The sequence below is a fragment of the Ascaphus truei genome, chromosome 5, assembly GCF_040206685.1.
Source record: "Ascaphus truei isolate aAscTru1 chromosome 5, aAscTru1.hap1, whole genome shotgun sequence".
NCBI lineage: Eukaryota > Metazoa > Chordata > Amphibia > Anura > Ascaphidae > Ascaphus > Ascaphus truei.
Window position 1 is genome coordinate 264,010,261 of NC_134487.1, and position 20,660 is coordinate 264,030,920.

The 20,660-nt window shown below is 44.6% G+C and overlaps 1 protein-coding gene across 8 annotated transcripts in view; it reads left to right on the forward strand.

Moving 5' to 3' along the window:
* TMCO6 (transmembrane and coiled-coil domains 6) overlaps positions 1-20,660 on the forward strand; it is a 99,199-nt gene that overhangs the window by 66,962 nt on the left and 11,577 nt on the right. For 6 of the 8 annotated variants that reach the window (XM_075601957.1, XM_075601959.1, XM_075601954.1 and 3 more), the window contains exons 4-11: positions 203-312; positions 2,673-2,856; positions 6,972-7,076; positions 8,830-8,915; positions 9,507-9,623; positions 10,678-10,789; positions 11,404-11,584; positions 14,528-14,622. In XM_075601957.1, coding sequence (XP_075458072.1) covers positions 203-312; positions 2,673-2,856; positions 6,972-7,076; positions 8,830-8,915; positions 9,507-9,623; positions 10,678-10,789; positions 11,404-11,584; positions 14,528-14,622 — 990 coding nt within the window. The remainder of the gene's footprint in view (positions 1-202; positions 313-2,672; positions 2,857-6,971; positions 7,077-8,829; positions 8,916-9,506; positions 9,624-10,677; positions 10,790-11,403; positions 11,585-14,527; positions 14,623-20,660) is intronic. The other 2 variants (XM_075601960.1, XM_075601962.1) reach the window with 2 other exon arrangements.

A 20,660-nucleotide genomic window follows, 5' to 3' on the forward strand; every position in this document is an offset into this window, starting at 1 on the left:
AGGATTGTGGAGCAGCAAATCACTTCACAGTGATTGACGTATGTTTATTAATTTGACATTTCACGCAGTGTTCTATTATTATACGTGCTCTATGGAGAAGGCTTCCAGGCTCACGTATAAACGTTTAGGCCTGTCAAGCTTACCTTAAAATCCGACGACGGGGTTGAAAGATGCATTAACACCACTTGCTGTATTTCTAAAGATTGTGCAGTTGGTCAAAGATGTTCAACATGGGTCAAAAGAGAAGTTAAAGTCCCTTATCACTCTTCGACGGGGACTCCAACATAAAGATGTGCAGCTCATGTTTGTCAGGTAATTTAGTCTTGCATTTCTACTCCTATTATTACATTCATTATTACAATGTAATGTGTGCATTGTGGGAGGCATAAGCTGATAGGGGTCCATGTCAAAATGGATTTGAAGCAAAAGGTATGCTCATTGGCATGTCTTCCCAGAATCCCTTGCTGCAGTGGAGGCACTGTGTGCTAGGAGACAGTGGTGAAGGGCAGGGTGCAGACCTGTTTGAGACCTGTGAATGTGCTCACAAGTGATATATTCATTTGCTAACATTTATTTTGAAGCTGCTGACATTCTGCAGCTCAATATGTTAAACTCGATGAGCACATGACTTTTTTCATCCTCATCTACTAAATAACTATGTGATACATTGGGATGCATGAGGCAGCGCAATAATGTAATTATCAAATAAAATAACACATTGTCACATGCTAATAAAGTGGGTAAACAGATGCATGCTTCCAGGAGATCACATTCGAGAAGGATATTTAAAAGATGGAGGGATGACTCTTTTTTTTATAAGTGTAGGATCATATAGACTCATATTCCAGTGGGAAGAGCTCCGATACCCGAGAATACACAGGTTTGTTAACGAGTAAGGCCACGTCCATAGAGGGGGTAGCAGTGCTGAGGCGCACTGACGCTGAGGCTCGCCTGCTGAAATCTGTGCGATTTCATGCACATGCGGGCGCGATCGGGAGGCTGAGGGAGGCGGGGCAGTGACGTCGCTGGGCCAATCGCCCGCGAGGCACCGACGTCAACATCACGGCGCCGTGACGTTGACACTGTCTCGTGACGTTGACACTGCCTCGTGACGTTGACACTGCCTCGTGACGTTGATACTGCCTCGCGCTGATTGGATGTTTTCAGCCAACAGCGCTTTGAAAAACAGCTTGGCTGTCGGCTGAAAAATCCAACGCGTCAGCACGCCTGCGGACGCTCGCGTGAGCCCCCTCTCAAGGCATCCTCATTGAGGATGCAGGGGCTCAGCGTGGTGCGTCCGCACGGGTCAGCACGGCGTCCCGTCCTATAGACGCAGCCTAAGAGGTGGCGGCAGTATTTCTGCCCCAGTCCTCCCCACTCAGAATGTATTTATATTCTTTTAATACTTGAGCCGAGGGGTCTGATAATGCCAGTTCTAAAAACTAGGAGCTCATATTCTGGAAATAGTTCAAAAATGTAAATGTCTGATGTCCACTAACCCTTTGCGTGCCGGAGGGGCTGCGGCACCGCCAGCCCGTTGTGATCGTGACACCCCTCTTTCTCCCCTTCCACTTATCTTTATTGGCTCTGATAAGAACAGGAAATTACAAAGAATTCCTCCATCCGGAGGCCACTAAGATATTCAATTTGTAATGTCACCAAATAAATAATGGAAGCAGTCGAATCTTTGCTATTAGCACGGTTATATTTGTATAGGGTAGCCAGTAAGACTGTTCATTTTCTTACAAAAGGATCGCCCCCTTTCAATGGAAACTGCAGACAAGACCTGTTACTTCATAGCTTACTAGCGTCTATATTTTTCCGGTCTCAAGGGGGTTCCTGAATGTATGACCAATGCAGTCATGCACCAAAAGACTTTCTGTATCCGTTATTTATGTCTTAATAATAATAATAATATTAATATGACCAGTGTGGCGTGCTACTTTTTAAGCAATCGTTCTTTTCTTTACGACCATGCTCCGAAATCCTTCTTTTTGTGCTACAGCAGTCGCCATTGGACAGCTCCCATATATGGGACACTCGCATCGGCTGTGATTGGTGTTCAGGATAGTTTTATGTACGCACCATCCACAGGGACGTTTACTTAAACCAGGAGTGGCCAACTCCATTGCTCGAGGGCCACCAACAGGTCAGGTTTTAAGGATATCCCTGCTTCAGCACAGGTGCCTCAATCGGTGGCTATTTCTATTTCTGTTCCCTTTGCACCAGGAAGATTAGTTTACATTTTCTTACAATGGTGGTGCTGTCTGTCACTCTGTCTATTCTCCTTGTTCAACCACTGCAGTGTGGCTTTGAGTTTGTGCTTCAGGTCATTATCCCGCTGAAATGTGAATTTCCTTTCCTAGCGCTGTATGCTAAGAGAACGTGGTAATAAGCAGGGTTGCAAATCTGTCTGAGACATGTGAATGTGCTCACAAGTGACATTAGTATTTGCCGTTTTCTGAACAGTCAGGGCTGGTGACAGGGTATTTGGCACTCTAGGCGAACATTCCATTGGATACATAGGCACCCAGGCATTTTTATGATTACAACAGTGTTGTATACAGTATTACTTCCCTCCATTGTGCTATAGCCCAATGGCAACGTCTCCTCCCTCTTTGGATGCACGATGGTGATTTACCTTCTTTTTTTTTTTTTTTTTTCCCCCTCAGGAGTGAGGGCAGCATGCGGGTTCTGATCGGACTGTTCACTTGCCCGTTCGCCGACGTACGGATGGAGGCAGCCAGATGTTTGCATGAACTCTCCCACTCGGATGACCCATCAGTCACTAAAGCATGTCTACCGGCCACCTCGTACCTCCTGACTTATCTATCAGGCCACAGCGCAGAATTCACTGTAAGCCTTCTAAATTGTTGGAATGGAATTTGTTACGCTGTTTCTTTCTATTTGCACTACACCTCGCGTTCTCATACCTTAGGCCGCGATTATAGTGAGCGCGACGCGAACAAAATACAGCCGCTCTATCGGCCGGCCATTGTGCGTGCGAGGAAGCGCAGCAAAATTTTGAAGAGACACACTATTTTGTTTGTACATGCGAGCGGTTCAGCCAATGTGGGTCAACCGGCCTGCACCCACGACGCCATGTGCTCCATCGCACACGCACGCCTGCACTATAAACGAAGCCTTACTATGAACCATTTCATTTTTAAAATTAATATGAACGACCATCATAACTACTACCCTTTTATCTGTTTCTCACATGTACTATCAGATATACTAGACTTGGATCTAAAGATCAGCCTCCAGCATGCTGACAGTGACTGGAATTCCAGGGTCTGGGAGGGAGATGCCCACAGGGAATTTTGTAGGGTTTTTGGGACCCCAGTTTCAGACGACCTGCACTACATTTAGGGGGTTCAAATGGGGAGATGGGGGTTAGAAAAAGCATTTATGAGCAGGATCGGCCCTTTTTAGCAAGCTATATTTGAGTGAACGTTTTAAGCTATGCTATAGTATTAGTAAAATGTTAAATAAATAACAAGATTCTGGTGAGTCACTTGTGCTTGTAGTCTGCACAACTACTTGAGGTCTATTTTTTCGCTATAAGACAATAATGTTTGGGTCTGCAGAGCTCCTATATGACAACATTTAGAAATAAATCTTATTTGGTTCTGTAAAGGTTATGACAATCTGATAATCTCCATGATCGACTCCGCTGTGTTGAAACGTCACTTTGGCATTTAGGCCTAATTAGGTTATTGGACAATTGTGCTGATTAAGGTCAAGTTAATGGCTGGGGATTTATTCCCTGGAGGCAGTGGCAAGGAATGAAGGCCAAGAGCATATGAATGCACTACCCCCCCATCCCCCCCCCCCCACACACACAGTCACTTTCAGATAAATGGATGAAGTAGCAGTGTATGTGACCTCATGAATTACTGCATTGCGGTACTGAGGCCCTGCAAGACATCCTGCCGTCCGGCTACAAGCACGGCTACCAGGAACCGGTGCTTATTGGCGGTAATTTCATGGGCAGATGGGACATATACAGCTTGCTATCCTGGGGCTAGGAGATTGCATGGGCTGTGTCTCCTGGTCTATCTCAAATGCCTTAAAAGGTGCAATCCCACTTAGTCAGCAAGTTGAATTTCTTAGAGGCCTCTGAAATGGGAACGTGTTTTTCTTTCCGTCTCCCACCCTGTCCTTAGAGAACTATTAAAGATAAGGGATGAGGGGGACTTTGGCTGAACAAGCGATTGCTGAACACACAGTGACCGCACACAAAAGGGAGCAGCCAGAGGATGTCCACCCCCTCCCAAGTCTAACATTAAAAAATACTTGTAGCAGTCAAATTTGGGTAAAAAAAGGTATCAATTACCCAGATGAAAGCCCTTAAACATCTCACTGTAATTGGTTCACTTTGGTCCTAGGAGGGATTTCCCCTTTATTAACTGGCACTTACACATAGAAGTGTTGGATGTGTGCACAGGGTCATGTGTTCAGGTCCTCCCACAAGCACTTATTTAAATGCACACATCCAGTTCATGAATTGCTTCCAAATGACCTGCACATGCTGCTTCCATTTCCTTTACAGGTCACATCATACAAGCCTGATTTCTCTGCCATATCTCACACTAAAAGCAGTAATTAAAGAGAATAGGGGTATCACTACGTTTTATTACCAGATCTGGTAATAAAATGTATCTATACTCCAGATCTGGAGTATCGCTAAGTTTTATTACCTGTTCACACTGACACGTTTTAATAAATAGGGTAAATTGTATGTGCTGTTAAATATAGCTACAAAGTTATATATTCTTCTGACATGTCTACTGCAAAAAAGAATTCTGATCCTGCCCACTTGAAAATAGCACTGATTTAATGCATATTACTCAATCTCCCCAATGTAGTGATGCATTTAAAACAGATTATATTTTGGGGCGTCTATAAGTTCATATTGAACCCCCAAAATAACCACAACTTATATATATGCGAATAAATGTCAAAGAGGAGTGCTACTGAGCATGGCAAAATATATTTAAAGCCAGAGACAGAACATGAAACACAGACAGAGCTCAGTGCTACATCCAAAGACACTAATACACGGTACAGTGCCTATATATATATATATATATATATATATATAAAGAGAGAGAGAGAGAGAGAGATATCTTTTGAATAAAATGGTCTTTTAGTTTAACTCTTTGGCCAAAGTGTTGTAAGCCCTTGAGCCCCTCCATGGCAGACCACGTCTCAAGGGTCCTAACACTAAAATAGATTCTTCATAACCTGTACATTCCCAGGAAGAATGATTTATAATTAATCTGTCAAAATTAGTTGCATAGTTCTAAGTCTGATGTATACAACAAAAGACAGAGAAGCCCAATGCTATATCCAATTGACAAAACATATATGGTAATAAGTATAAAGTTAAATACTTCAATAATAAAATTTTCTTGGTTATTTCGTTAAACCCTTTGGCCAAAGCGTCATAAGCCTGCATAACAACGCCAAGGTATTCAATTCAATTTCTAACTGGCAACAGTTGTTTGGAGGTAGATGGCCCCTCCTCCCAGAACTCACCCCTCCCCACCTTTTTTAACTTGGGAGATTTTCTCATTTTGCTGTATGGACAGGACCTACTATGGTTGTTTCCCCTCATACAGAGGTAAAGGGAAGGTTCACAGTGTAGTGTTAGGACCTGCAAATTTGGTATGCAGGCTTATGACGCTTTGGCCAAAGTGTTCAACTAAATAACCAAGAAAATATTATTAATGAAGTATTTAACTTTATACTTCTTACCATATATGTTTTGTCAATTGGATGTAGCATTGGACACCCGTCTTTTGTTGTATACATTTCCCGAACAATGACAGGTACTATCTGCTAGTTACAAATAAACGACATTAATAATAATACTATGCCCCTTAGATTTTTTTGTACAGTTATTCAACGACTGAATTCCTCATGGTATTGTGTGATCTAATCCTCAAGTATATGGGATATGATTTTAGAAAAAAAATGTTAATTTCACTATTGTTACTCTTAAAGTTTAATCTGACCTCTGTCAGAAATGGGGGAAATTATGGACTAGCTGCAAAGTTCCAATTTGATCTGATTTTCCCCCTCCAATTTAATCTGATGGTTTCACCAAATTATTAGAATCTGTAAAGGGCTTTTTTTCCTAATGAAAGAGTCAGCAGATCCATAATCGATGGGTACAGTTAGTGAATGTGTCAAACCAGATTGCTAGCAGTGTGCCGGTAATATTACTGAAGAAATGCTTCAGCAATGCAACAGTAGCCCTAAACCTCACGTAAGTGCAGAGTAAGGCTGCGATTATAGTTAGCGCGACGATGCATGCGATTTCGCACGCTGAAGGAAACAAAGTGCAGCAGCTGATACAGGCCAGCCATAGTGCACGCAGGCGCGATGAGCGACCGCGCGGAAGATTTTTCAAAAGGCAAATCATTTTTTTTTTTTTTTCGGGTGGCGGCCGCATCACGTGAGGGGTTCAGCCAATGAGGGCAAACAAGCTTGGTGATGCTTCTGCCACGCCTTCCCAATCGCCTCCATCTCAGTGCACCCAGCGCTCGGGCGACAGGCGCGTGCCCGCCCACTAAAATTTTAGCCTAACTAGATCAGTTCGTCCTGGCCAGTTTAGCTAGTCTAAACAATATCCTGAATTTGGGGGCAGTCTGCCTTTTTAGGTTTTTGACTTGTGAGGGGGACTGAAGATGCACAGAACAAAGTAACAGAGGGAGGAGACTGGTTGTCCACTCAGCTAAAGAGTAGAGACCGCAGGGAACAGTACAACGGTCTCCTGCCACAAGTCTCATCCAGGAAGTTTTGCAGTGGACTTTATGAATAAGTGTAAAATATTTCCCTTGTTGGTACTAATAGGTAATTACAAAATAACCTATTGGCTGATTATACATTAGTTCATGTTTAGTTAGCAAATGTTAATGGTGTAGGCGTGAGATATATGGATATTCTCTCTCTCTCTCTAGGAATTATGCTTGTATACCTTGGGTAATCTCATTGTGGAGAGCGAGCATGTGAGGAATCAACTGCTTCTGCAAGGAGTTGTACCTGCTCTAGCTCTGTGCACCCAGGTAAGCTGTGCAGGGCTATGTGTACTTGATAACTGATACGTACATCAGGCCTGCACAACTTGTACAGTGAGAAGGGCCGAACTGCTCCAAGGAAAAAAGATTTGGGCCGCACGGGTAAAATCATCATCATCATCTCTCCTCCAGCACCTCTCATCATCATCCTCATACATATCTCCCCCAGCACCCTTCATCATCATCATCCTCATATCTCCCCCCAAAATCCATCATCAACCTTTGCGAGACTCCCCATCGATCTCTCATACCCCCATCTCTCCTCCTCACCCATACACATAATACTCCCCCTCCACATCAAACACACAATACCACCGGCACACCACACACATCCCACCCACCCCTGCACCTCACATCACTCTCCCCCCTGCACCTCACATCACTCTCCCCCTCTGTACCTCACATCACTCTCCCCCTCTGCACCTCACATCACTCTCCGCCCCTGCACCTCACATCACTCTCCGCCCCTGCACCTCACATCACTCTCCGCCCCTGCACCTCACATCACTCTCCCCCCCTGCACCTCACATCACTCTCCCCCCCTGCACCTCACATCACTCCCCCCCTGCACCTCACATCACTCTACCCCCCCTGCACCTCACATCACTCTACCCCCCCTGCACCTCACATCACTCTCCCCCCCTGCACCTCACATCACTCTCCCCCCCTGCACCTCACATCACTCTCCCCCCCTGCACCTCACATCACTCTCCCCCCCTGCACCTCACATCACTCTCCCCCCCTGCAACTCACATCACTCTCCCCCTCTGCAACTCATACCACTCTCCCCCCTCACAAGGAAAACAGTCGGGCCCCACAGCCCATTTCAGCAGCCCCCCACCCCTTTTCAGCAGCCCCCCCACAGCCCATTTCAGCAGCCCCCCACAGCAGCCCCCACAGCCCATTTCAGCAGCCCCCACTACTATTTCAGCAGCCCCCCACAGCCCATATCAGCAGCCCTCCACAGCCCATATCAGCAGCCCCCCCATCCCATTCCATTTCAGCAGCCCCCTCCCATGTCAGCAGCCCGCCCATTCCATTTCATCAGCCCCCCATGTCAGCAGCCCCCCCCTCCTCCCATGTCAGCAGCCCGCCCATTCCATTTCAGCAGCCCCCCCATGTCAGCAGCCACCCCCCCTTTTCCCATGTCAGCAGCCACCCCCCCTCCTCTCATGTCAGCAGCCACCCCCCTCCTCTCATGTCAGCAGCCACCCCCCCTCCTCCCATGTCAGCAGCCCCCCCTCCTCCTCCCATGTCAGCAGCCCCCCCCATCTCCCATGTCAGCAGCCCCCCCATGTCAGCAGCCCCTCCCATGTCAGCAGCCCACCCCCCTCCCCCCTCCCCCATGCTTACCTGACGACGGCGGCGGCAGGGAAGCGCAAGGGATGCGCGACATCCTGCTGGAGCAGGCTAGGGGGGAGAGAGGAGAGAGCGCGGTCATACAGACACTGCTGGAGCGCGCTCCTTCTGGAAGGGGGTGAAAGGAGGGGGTGAAGGGAGGGGGGTGAAGGGGGTCCGTCGCGGGCCGCACCGGGTGCCCCGACGAGCCGCATGCAGGCCGTATGTTGTGCAGGCCTGCAGTACATGATCATCTTACTAGTGTGAGATCCTTCTGAACAGGAAACATGTTACCAGTTGCAGCTGTTCAGTTATATGTTATATTTTCTTGAACTTCCACATTGCTGTGCAATACATACCTAACAGAAGGATAATGACATTAAATTCTCTCTCTGTGCTTGAGTCCCCTCACATGGCTGTGTTGGAAGCCCTCGGTTACTCGCTGTCTCAGCTACTGCAGTCAAAAGAAGCCCCGGAAAAGATTATTCCGTAAGTGACCTGTACGTTATTCTAGGGAGGGCTAATCATATTGATAGCACTTTTGATTTTGTTTAAGAAGCAGATCAGCCCAATATTGATATTGATCTCAACACACCATATCAGGGGTAGCCAACTCCAATCCTCAAGGATTACCAACAGGTCAGATATCCACGATATCCCTGCTTCAGCACCGTGGCTCAATCAGTGGCTCAGTTGAAGACTGAGCCACTGATTGAGCCACCGGTGCTGAAGCAGGGATATCCTGAATACCTAACCTGTGGGTAATCCTTGAGGACTGGAGTTAGCTATCCCTGCACCATATGATTGTAAAATTAGGTGGGGCTTCCACAATAAAATAGTAGTACCAAACATGAGCATCCCATACTTTAGCTTACAAGGCTTTAGATTTTTTCCATGTTCTGCTGCTTTAAGTATTGAAACAAAGTTTAAAAATGCCTGTGTAATATACTACATGAATGAGTCCAGTCCATCAGGAATTACCATATGTAATCAACTGTTGCCTCATGGTAGATACTGACCAAGTCTTCTCCATTAATACCTGTTGAAAGAAATGAGGAGGACATTATTTTCTTTACGCAGAATTGTCCTGGACTCCGGACTCCCACAGGACATATTACGGCTATTGAGGTCCGATTCAGAGGAGTGGGTTGGGGTGGCCGTGGAGTTTTCTTGGTGTCTCCATTATATTATCAGCAGGTAACGTAGGTCCAAAACGCATGTATGAACATGTTGGCCATTGAGAAGATAAGAAAGCTACTATATGCTGTTTTTCGCATCTGCGTTCTCAGTTGATGATGCCTCCAACTCGGATCCAAAATGTTGGTTATTTCCATAACTGTGTTCCATATACGCCAACGTTGTTCTAGCTCACTGTTCTCAACCTTTTTATGAACTGCGAAACACATTAACATGTGTGACTCCAAACCTCTAAAAAAAACAAATGTGACTTTGCTAAGCCAACGCCTTCTGTATGTAAAAAGAGAATTGCTCTTGTGGGGCTTATATATTTTTGCATAAACTAACAGTTGTGGATATTATATCTAATTTATAACACAACATTTGATACCCTTTTTTAATTATAAAATTAAAAACAAAGGAAGAATTCAAATGATTGGGTCCTTAAGAGTCCAAGATCAGCTATCGGACATCCTCTGATAACATCTCATTAAAAAAGCAAACGCTGGTTTCCACAGAATACAAGTTAAAAAAAAAGATCTCTGTTCTAGTCCCAAGTAGAAAGATCTAGACCCGTGTTTTTCAAAAGAGGTTCCTAGGAACTCTTGGGTTCCCCGGGCGTCCCTAAAGGGTTCCCTGTAATTTTCTGATCATTTGAAAATGGTATCAAATGCAGAATAATTTACATGTAAAAACAAAAAGAGGAAAGTGCAAAGAACACCCATGGTGCAATTCAATTTAGTAAAAACATTTAAGAGAGACCACTGACCTAGACCCTGCCACTTTCTGCTACAAGCCAAAGCCCCCTCCTAGGTCTGTCATTATTTCATATCACTCTTAACACAATAAAGATCTTTATTGTATTTTCTCTAGATTAGGATTGTCATCTTCCCATTTTTCTCAAAGTACAACTGCTTTTATATGGCAGTGATGATCGGGGCTGGAAGGCACCGTTCTTTTTAACAACATCCAGACAAAGCACACTGCATCTCATCTTTAAAAAATGTCTGCTGTTCCAAACGGAACACTGGGGATGTTTTGTTTGAATCATCACAGCTCTCTTGTTCTGTTACAGCCAGCTGAAGAACACGCTGTTAATCTCCCAGGGCATTGTGTCCAAACTGGTCCTCTTCCTCACGGAAACAGCTGCACTTGCTTCAAAAACAGCAGTTCAGGGGCTGGAACTGGTGAGTAAACTGCAGACATTCAACGAACAATCTGAACTGCACAATGTTCTTTTAACTCTCTTGCTGCAAGGAAGCACCTGGGAGCCTCGTGGTCCAGGACCACAGGAGTCGGTCAGCAAGAAACTTGTCACCTAGGGAGCTTTTTGTATCATGGGGGGTCTCTGGAATCGACAGATATAGTCACTGACCGGAAGTTGTTGGCAAAACAATAGATTACCTCTGCTGAAAAAAACGCTACTGCTGATTCACAGGTGGAAAGCTGCCCAGAAGCTATATTGGATAAAGGCATACACTTGGGGCCTGTGGATCCCCTAGAGAAGGACGGTTGCAATATATGAGAGGCCAAAGATTCATTAATAATCCTTCTGGCTTCTACTGCTCTTGGAACAGCACAAACCGAGCTTGCTCCTCTCTGCTGCTGTAGTAGAACATTAAGATAACAGGAAAGTTCAGAAGCTGTGAAAAGAGACTGCATGATTAATTTCAGTGCACTTTTAGGGCACCAAATAATTCACATCACCAATGAAAGATGGCAGCTTCCCAAATGCATGTTCATGGTATAGCCTAACTTTAAGGCTGCCAGTGATTGTGTACCTGTTTCTGTCACATTCCAGCTGATCTGCCCAGTGCTGCGCTGCCTGGGAAACCTACTTGCAGAAGTCGATTTAGCGGGCAACAAGGTTCGGATCCAAGATGGCCGTTTGCTGGCGGCCATATTTGTTTTCATGCAGCTGTATCTGCATGAGCATCCATTCTTGGTCCGGGAGTGTCTGTGGACACTCAATAACCTGACAGGTAAAAGGCAGAGGCACTGACCACATGTTCAAGGGGAATAAAGCATGACGATTTCAGATGTACAGTAGCCAACATTATTACAGCCGCTGGGGCGTTGCAGCGGAGAATACACAACGCGCTAGAGGCAGAAGCGAGAATTGTTTTGATTTAACTGCACCTAATAAAGGGGCGGGACGATGGCACTATTTTACCCGCAACGGTGCAATAGCATTTGCTATATTTAGCAACAACACTTCCGCTATTTTCTCGCAAGCCTGGGAAGTTTCTTCTGATCAACAAGTAGCACCTTTAATAAATATTCCTGGAGGGCTCGGAGGATAGCAACCCAATGCTGTGTGTCGCCCATGATTACAGGTCCCTTGGAATTAGTGATGCGTCTGAGCATGGCAGTGTTTGATTCAGCTTCTCTCACCGTATTACAAATAATCTATGTAACTGAAGTGGGTGTCAGGAGCTGTAATAATTGGATGGCTGCAAGTGACCAGAGTGCTGGCGGAGTAGCCATATTCATTATAGCGTTATGTAGGAGTAAGGAGTAGTGTTAAATTTTTTGTAGATGGAGCGCCTGGATTGATATAGAAAAAAAACGAAGAAGGGTAAAATGGTATCATGTGAAGGGGACAAACCACAGTAGTGTGGCTCACATTAAGCATACAAGCAGAAATATGTAGAAGATTGGTGTAGTCTCCGTTTGGGACCCGACAGTTGTTCCCTTTCTGCTACTTTGTCCTCAATACATTTCTGCAATTGTCAACTGAATCGTAGGATCTATCAATCTATACCTATCCAGGCGCAAACGGGTAGGTGGAGATTTTATATATATATATATATATATATATATATATATATATATATATATATATATATATATATATATATATATATATATATATATATATTACACATACATACATACACCAACAGTAAGAGCTTGCTATAATATTACAAATATATATATATATATATATATATATATATCCACCTACCTAACCATTTGCAAGATATATATATATATCTCTTGCAAATGGTTAGGTAGGTGGATATATATATATATATATATATATATATATTTGTAATATTATAGCAAGCAAATGGTTAGGTAGGTGGATATATATATATATATATATCCTAGGGGTCACACTCGACTCCTCTCTCGCATTCTCCTCTTGCATTCAAAAGGTAGCTAAAACCTGTCGCTTTTTCCTCCGTAATATCACAAAGATACGCCCTTTCCTCTGTTGCTCGACTGCTAAAACTCTGACTCAGACCCTCATTCTCTCCCGTCTCGATTACTGTAACCTCCTGCTGTCCGGCCTCCCTGCCTCTCACCTGTCTCCCCTACAATCTATCCTAAACGCTGCTGCCCGAATCCCTCTACTCTTTCCTAAATCTGTCTCGGCATCTCCCCTCCAGAAATCACTCTCCTGGCTTCCTATGAAATCCTGCATCTCACATTCAATTCTCCTCCTCACTTTTAAAGCTTTACACTCTTCTGCCCCTCCTTACATCACAGCCCTAATTTCTCGCTATGCACCATCCCGACTCTTGCATTCTGCTCAAGGATGTCTTCTCTCTACCCCCTTTTACCTCCTTAGGTTTACCGCCTTAAACCTTTCTCACTGACTGCCCCACACCCCTGGAATGCCCTTCCCCTCACTACCCGACTAACACCCTCTCTATCCACCTTTAAGACCCACCTTAAAACGCACCTGCTTAACGAAGCATATGAGTAGCTCCGTGGCTGATACTTTACACCTCATAAATAAAGCTTGGTGCCCTGCAGATGCACTTACCAGAACCCTGAAGCAACATTAGAGACAAGCTCTGTATCCGTGCTCAGAAAAATGCATTTTGGCCATAATATGCCATGTAATATATCCAAATGTAACATCAAATCCACACGAATAACAGGTAGTTAATCTTTGGTAAAGGGCAGGGAGCCCGAAACGCGTCAGAGTACCTCTTACAGCGCTATGTGAACAAATTTTTTTGCAAGATCCAGAATAAACGAGTCATTTTTATTTTAAAGTGATCCAGCCACCGCCGTGTTTTTGTGCTCTATATTCCACAAGCAGTGCACCGTTTGCACATTTCTTCTATGGACACAGCTCACTTACCAGAACGCCCTCCTACTGCCTCTGTACGTTCTTCCTACCTACCAATTAGATTGTAAGCTCTTTAGAGCAGGGACTCATTTTCCTAAATGTTACCTTTTATGTCTGAAGCACTTCTTCCCATTATGTATTATTTGTTATTTATATGATTATCACGTGTATTACTGCTGTGAAGCACTATGTACAAGCGCTATATAAATAAAAACATGCATCCACCTACCTACCCATTTGCATCTGGATAGATAGATCCCACGATGCTAACGATAATTGCCAGAAATCTATTGAGGAGAAAGTAGCAGAAAGGGAACAACTGTTGGGTCCCAAACTGAGCCTACACCATCTTCTATATATTTTTGCTTATATAACATCACGTACCCATTTGTGCCTGGTTTTATACACATCTGCGTCTCCTTATGAACTTGGGTTGTCACTACAGTATCTCTTCCTGTTATTCATAGGAAATACCCAAAAGATAAGCAAGAAAAGGATTTTCCTCCACTACATTTAAAAAAAAATCATATAAACAACTCCAAGAATTATATTTACATGCCAAAAATGCTTTATATACTTTTTTTTTTTTTGGGCGCGTCTTTTATTAATTATCAATAATTATGTAGTGACCACGGCAAGGTCTAACATTGTCACTAAGCGTAACCTTGCTGGGACTGCACCTTTCATTTCTATAATGCTTCAACCACAGTGCACTAAGCAAGCTAAACGTTGGCCTTCAGAATGATTTGGGGTACGTAGAACGTTGTGTTTAGGATTGTACACGGGAAACGGTTTGAATATCGGGTGTGTGCAGTAGTGTGTTCTCTGTATTTCACAGCGGAGGATCCTGTTCTCTGCTCTGCAATGCTCCACTTGAACGTGCTTCCTGTCCTGTTCCAGCTGCTGTCCCATTCTAAGGCCGTCAGCCTGCTGGTATGTCAAGTTTGTGCTTTGTGGTCATTCATCTAGGTACATTGGGCATGGAGTCGGCCAGTGCAAATATTTCATATGCACAAATTGGAATCTGTTTCATGCCAGCTAAGAAGTGGATGGTGCCTTCTGCCATTTGTTGCTGCTGTCCCTTAGTTCAGTCTAGGACAGTGTTTCCCAACTCCAGTCTTCAGGGAACCCCAACAGTTCAGGTCTTAAGGATATCCCTTCTCCAGCACAGGTGGCTCAGTCAAAATGACTGAGCCGCTGACTGATCCACCTGTGCTGGAGCAGGGATATCCTTCAGACCTGACCTGTTGGGGTTCCCCTGGGGACTGGAGTTGGGAAACACTGGTTAGGACATTTCACTGCCAATGTAACCTCCTAACCTTACTCCTTACCTTAAAATCCTTCAACCTTGGCGCCTTACACTAACCCGTTAACCCCTTACCCTAAAAACCCTTTACCCTAAAAACCTTAACCCCTTACCCCCTATTCATACCCCTTACCCTAAAAATCTTAACCCCTTACCTTACCCCAAAAAGCTTAACCTTAACCCATTATCCTAACCCCTTACTCTAATGCCACAGCTAAACACTTACCTTAGGGGTGGTGGGAAAAGTTCCCACTCCGCCCCTATCTTGCACCTGATGCTCTTAAATCCCATAAACTTCCATGGGAGTTTCCTTGCAATAGTGCACCCATTGTCTATCAGTTTAATGAAAAACTCCCCTTGATACAGAGACGCATACACGGACACCGATACACATCGCTGAAGCTCTCTTCCGCCTATTCAATAAAGGGTGAAGAAGCAGCCAAAGCAGCAGAGGTAAAATATGTGAAAGGGTCTTCGACCAAAATGAAAACGAGTGATTTTCACAAAATTACACATTCGCATGCAATTCAAGCAGTCCCAAATGAAGTAAATAACCTGTCTGCTAGACTTGCAGTACTACCTGAGACCAGCAACATGTAAATGGTTACAGTCTCCCCCCCTGTTCCTCACAGTTGTCATGAGAAAAATGGCTGCCGCTGCTTCAGCACAAAGGATATGTATTATATGCTATCATTTCTAAATAGAAAAAAAATGACCGTTTACATGGAGAGTAATTTGAATCAACCACACAAATAGGGGATGGCCATATTACACACTGCAGTGCAAAGTTTTTAAAACAAATCCTGATTTCTCGCATACTAATTAGATTGGCGAGATTGTGGGAGTAAATGTACATATGGGAAGAACACCAGTTTAAAAATGTAAACGTTTTCTGGAAACCTTGATATATGGTTTGCTACCGTACCTCACAACACTGATACAGTAATCGTAGTATAACCATTTTTATTGCAAAAACTTGAACAATCCTGTGGCCATGTACGTGGCAACTTCCCTTGGTAGTGTAAAGCTTAAGTAGCACAATGCATGTTTTGAGGTGTTTTGTGAAGCTCTGAGATGTTATACAAGACCTGCAAATTGTTTTGGTGGTTTCATTGTTTAAGAACTACAGATATCTGTTTCCACAAGTAGCAGATAAGAAGCGTTGTAAATCAAGCATCTCAACCCCTCGAGTGCCCGTATGATGTTCCTTAAAAGTGGAGGATGCTCCACTTCTCTTTGCGTCACTGAGGGGCCAGTCACATTGCCACCTGATTACTGGCTCAAGCAATTACGTGGTCACGATCTCGGAAGTTCGATGGCACTCTGGTGATGCCAGACTTCTAGCATGAGCACCCCGCTCATGCATGAAGTCTGGCATCACCAGAGTGCCATCGAACTTCCGAGATCGTGACCACGTAATTGCTTGAGCCAGTAATGCACCTTGCACCTTGATGCAAATCGGAAGCCTATTTTTCCTGGGTGTTTTCCCATGGCAGGACATTATGGGGATGACATCCTTCCCCATAAGCAGGCACCAGGTCAGAACTTCCTGTAGACGGGGCATATCGGGTGTTGGAACTCGCCTACCTGCAGTCATTTGGTTCCTGCCTGTGGGTAGGAGAATGGGTCTTTTTTTTTTTCTTTACACTGCAGTCTTTGGTTACCTGGAACTTCTTTGGGTGCAGTATGGGCCTCGGGCCTGTTAACAGTCGAATGATCTGGCCCAGTGGCATCGGGACTTTTGGCCGCATTTTGCCACCGTCGTAACCTTTCGATTTTAAATTGCCTGATTTTTTATTTATTTTTTCTTCTTCTGGTTTAAGAATTCTTTCCAGCAAACTCTGGCTGCACCAGCTCTATCTTCAGCCTTAAAAGGCCAAAAGTGGAAAATAGAGCAAGAAGAATATTTATTTTCACGGAGACTATGTGTATATTGTCGGAAAAGGTGAATTGAGGCAAGAGTTTTTTTTTTTGTTTTTTTTCCTTCAATGTGGGCTCCACTAATTTATCAAGCTAATAAATGAGACTCTGCAGATTGAGGATGCCTTGTTCCTCAACAAGATCAAACCAACGATAATATTTGCTGTCCACCCATCCATCACCGTTTTTCAGTCAAGAATGTGAGAACCCAGAAAAAAAATGGTACGCTAAAGCAGGGTTTCCCAACTCCAGTCTTCAAGCCCCCCCCCCCCCCCCCAACAGGTCAGGTTTTCAGGATATCCGTGCTTCAGAACAGGTGGCTCAATCGGAGGATATTGCATGAGAATCTTGGGTCTTAGTCCGGCTGCAATAGAAGACATCTCTTGGGCATGACTACATATGAGGCCTTTTCGGACTTCCTTCCGCAACAGTAAGAGTTCAGGAGCCTTAGATCAGCTAGTGGTTTTTACCAATGCTGCAAAAAAAGTCTTGATTATGGTGGAGAGATCTGAGCACAAAGGCATGCCATTGGAAGAGTCATGTATGTCAGTCTGGGGGACTGGGGCACGTACTCTAAGTTCGACATGATGCTAGGCCAGTGGTGCTTGGTAGAAGCATCTCTCCAAATAAATATCCTTGAGATGAGGGTGAACCTTTATGCATTGCAGCCTGGCACCAGTTTCTTCAAAGGAAATTCAGTAAAAAATACTCTTGGCGTATACTACAGTAGTAGCTACCTCAATAAGCAGGGAGTTCTACGCAAGTATGCCAATGATCAAGACGGTCAACAAGGTATTGAGATGGGAAGAATCCAACTTGGAGGCCCTAACATCCCTCTATTTGCCAGGCAACACCAACTTTTAAGCCGACTATTTGAGTAGAGTACAAGTCCATACATGGGAGTTGGAGCTGGATCAGTCTATATTCAAACTCATTTTCAAGGTGTGGGAAACACCATCCATAGACCTGATGGTGTCTCCAAGCAACAGAAAGGTTGACCGATTTTCTGTTCTCAGGTTCTAACTTCCTTGGCTTTAAAGTGGACACGCTACGAGTCTGCCTTGGCAAATTGGTCTGACCTATATGATCCCAACTGTTTCTATGATTCGCGTGTATTGAAGAAGATAACGCAGCAAAAATTAAAAGTTAACTCATCTCCAAATGGCCATGGATTTGTGAACCTGATAAATATGGCGTGCACTTAGAATGTTTCAATATTTACAGGACTGTTAAATCAGGGGCCGTTGATTCATAGAGATCCCAACAGATTTTTTTCTAGCAGCTTGGCGTCTGAGTGGAAAGCACTGCGAACAAAAGTATACTTAATGCCAGTAGTGAACACACTTCTTAAGGCAAAAAATAATTTCACCTCCAAAGTTTACACCAGAATTTGGAACGTCTTCCAGCAGTTCTGTGCGACAAATAAATGCTCTACTGATCAATGACATTAATACTGTATTTTCTGCAGACAGGATTCGTAAAAGGATTGAGCCTTTGTTCTTTTAAGGTCCAGATCTCAGTAGTTTGGGCATTCAGGCGAATTGTATGCCCCTAATCTGTCACCCTGACGTAATAAGATTTCTTAAAGCCCTGACCAAGTTGACACCTCCAGTAAACTGTAGGTTTCAACCTTTGTTCTACCTCTCACCTGTGGTATTAAGAAAGCTTATGGAGCCAAACCTTTTGCACCCATCTGTTCTATATCTATTAAACCAGTGTTTCTCAACCAGGGCATGGGAGGAACAAAAGGGTGCCGTAGGATTTCCATGTTCTCCCAGAGCAGAGAAAAAGCAGGGCGGTTGCTTGGTGGCTGGGCAGTTTTCTCCATCCTGATTGACTGCATTGCTCAGCAGCAACCAATCAGGAGGAGGTGTCAGGACCATTTGCCTGTTAGTAGGGTCAAGCAAACGAGGAATTGGCATGGGAAAGGGAGCTGTGAGGATTGGTGTCTGTCTTCTGTGTACTTCTTCTGGGGTCTTTGTCTGTCTATCCTGTTATTTTCTGTCACGAAACTGGTGGTAGATCGACACCAAATTCTTGCTCCTATACAGTGGCAACCTTCCACCTTTGCCTGTAAACCCAGACTCGCACAAGGAGTGAGTCCCACTTCAAAGACCCCCTTAGAGTATTTTGCTACAATCGAAGGAACAAAAGCTAAATTTTGGAAAATGGAAAGATTTTTTTGTGCAATTCAGTGGAACAAGAAGAGGGAAGCGGCTTCAAAGGCTGCCCATTAGGATCCATATCCGAAGCCTATATCTCAGACAGATTGTTGCCACCACAAATTCGCTCTCCCAAAATCACTTGCCAGGTCATGGGCAGAGAAAGCACAAGCATCATTGTCAGATGGGCAGCCACATTGTTCTGTTAATACCTTTTGACACACAATAGGGTGAATGTTTCTTCCTAGGCTGAAGGTGTATTTTTGGTAGAGTCCTTCAGGTAGTAGTGATTTAACCCAATCCTTTTTTTTTTTTTCAACTTAAATTTTATTTAGAACTTACATGGTTTACAGACATGGCATTCAATTGTAACATGGGAACAAACTCCCGTTGGTAAGCATCCACCACATATGTGTACTTACAAATACAGACAAACGGGGCAGACAGACAGACCTACAACACAGCCCCCAAGGGGGAAAAGAGGGGGGGAAGGTATCGTCCTGCCGTGGGACCGCTTATGACTTTGCGCCTGCTGGCTCTCTGCATCCGGGGAGACTGAGTGCCCTCCGCAAATCACTCTTGACTTGCTGTACCGGCTGGGTCTATCTCCGCCGAGGGGTCTCTAGGCGGTCAGAATCGTCTGTTTCGTCCCCGCGTAGTGTCGTCAAGGGAGAACGCACCTTCCACTATTAATGCCATATCGTGGCCCTTTCCACCCCCTGTATGTCTGTCTGGGCCAACCATGGCAGCCAGACTTTTAGAAAATTTGTACCAGTGTCATTGACCAGGCTTGTCAATTTCTCCATCTGGCAAACCGACCAAATCCTATTTCGAATCTTAGCAATTAGTGGGATTTCATTTTGTTTCCACTTTGCTGCGATCTCCCCTCGTACCGCCATCGCAAAATGTGCCACCAATTTATTTTCACCTTTGGAGAGACCTTGTTGTGGTCTGTTGAGGAGGAAGAGCCAGGGGTCTAGTGGGATGTGTGTGCCTAGGATCTTATTCAGCCAATCTTTAATCGAGTCCCAGACCGGGGCGATCTTGGACAAGACCACAGCATGTGCAACAGGTCTGCTTGCTGTCCGCATTGTCTTGGACACAATGGGGAGTAACTGGGCAGAAATTTAGATAATTTTGTGGGGGTGTGGTACCATCTCATCATAACCTTATATGCGTTCTCCCTTAAGGTCGTGCACATGGAGCTTTTAGCAGTTGCCGTCACGATCTTTGTCCAGTCCTCTAGATCTAGTACCTCCCCCAGGTCAGACTCCCATTTAGTCATATATCCAGTTTTGTCCGTCACCGTTGCGCTAGAACCGGTCACTTCTTTGTACATCTGCGATGTGAGTCCCTTAGTGGATGTCCCTGATCGACAGACCTTTTCGAAATTCGTTAATTGGATGTGGGGCTGAATCGTCTGATAAAATGCTCTGATCTGGAGGTATCTAAAAAACTCGGCATTGGGAATGTTTTTGCTGGATTTAAGTAGATCAAATGTTTGTATGCCTCGCCTACCCTCCAGATCCACTAGTCTGGTGATATTTTTGTGTTTCCAGATAGTGAAATCCGCGTTGTTCCGG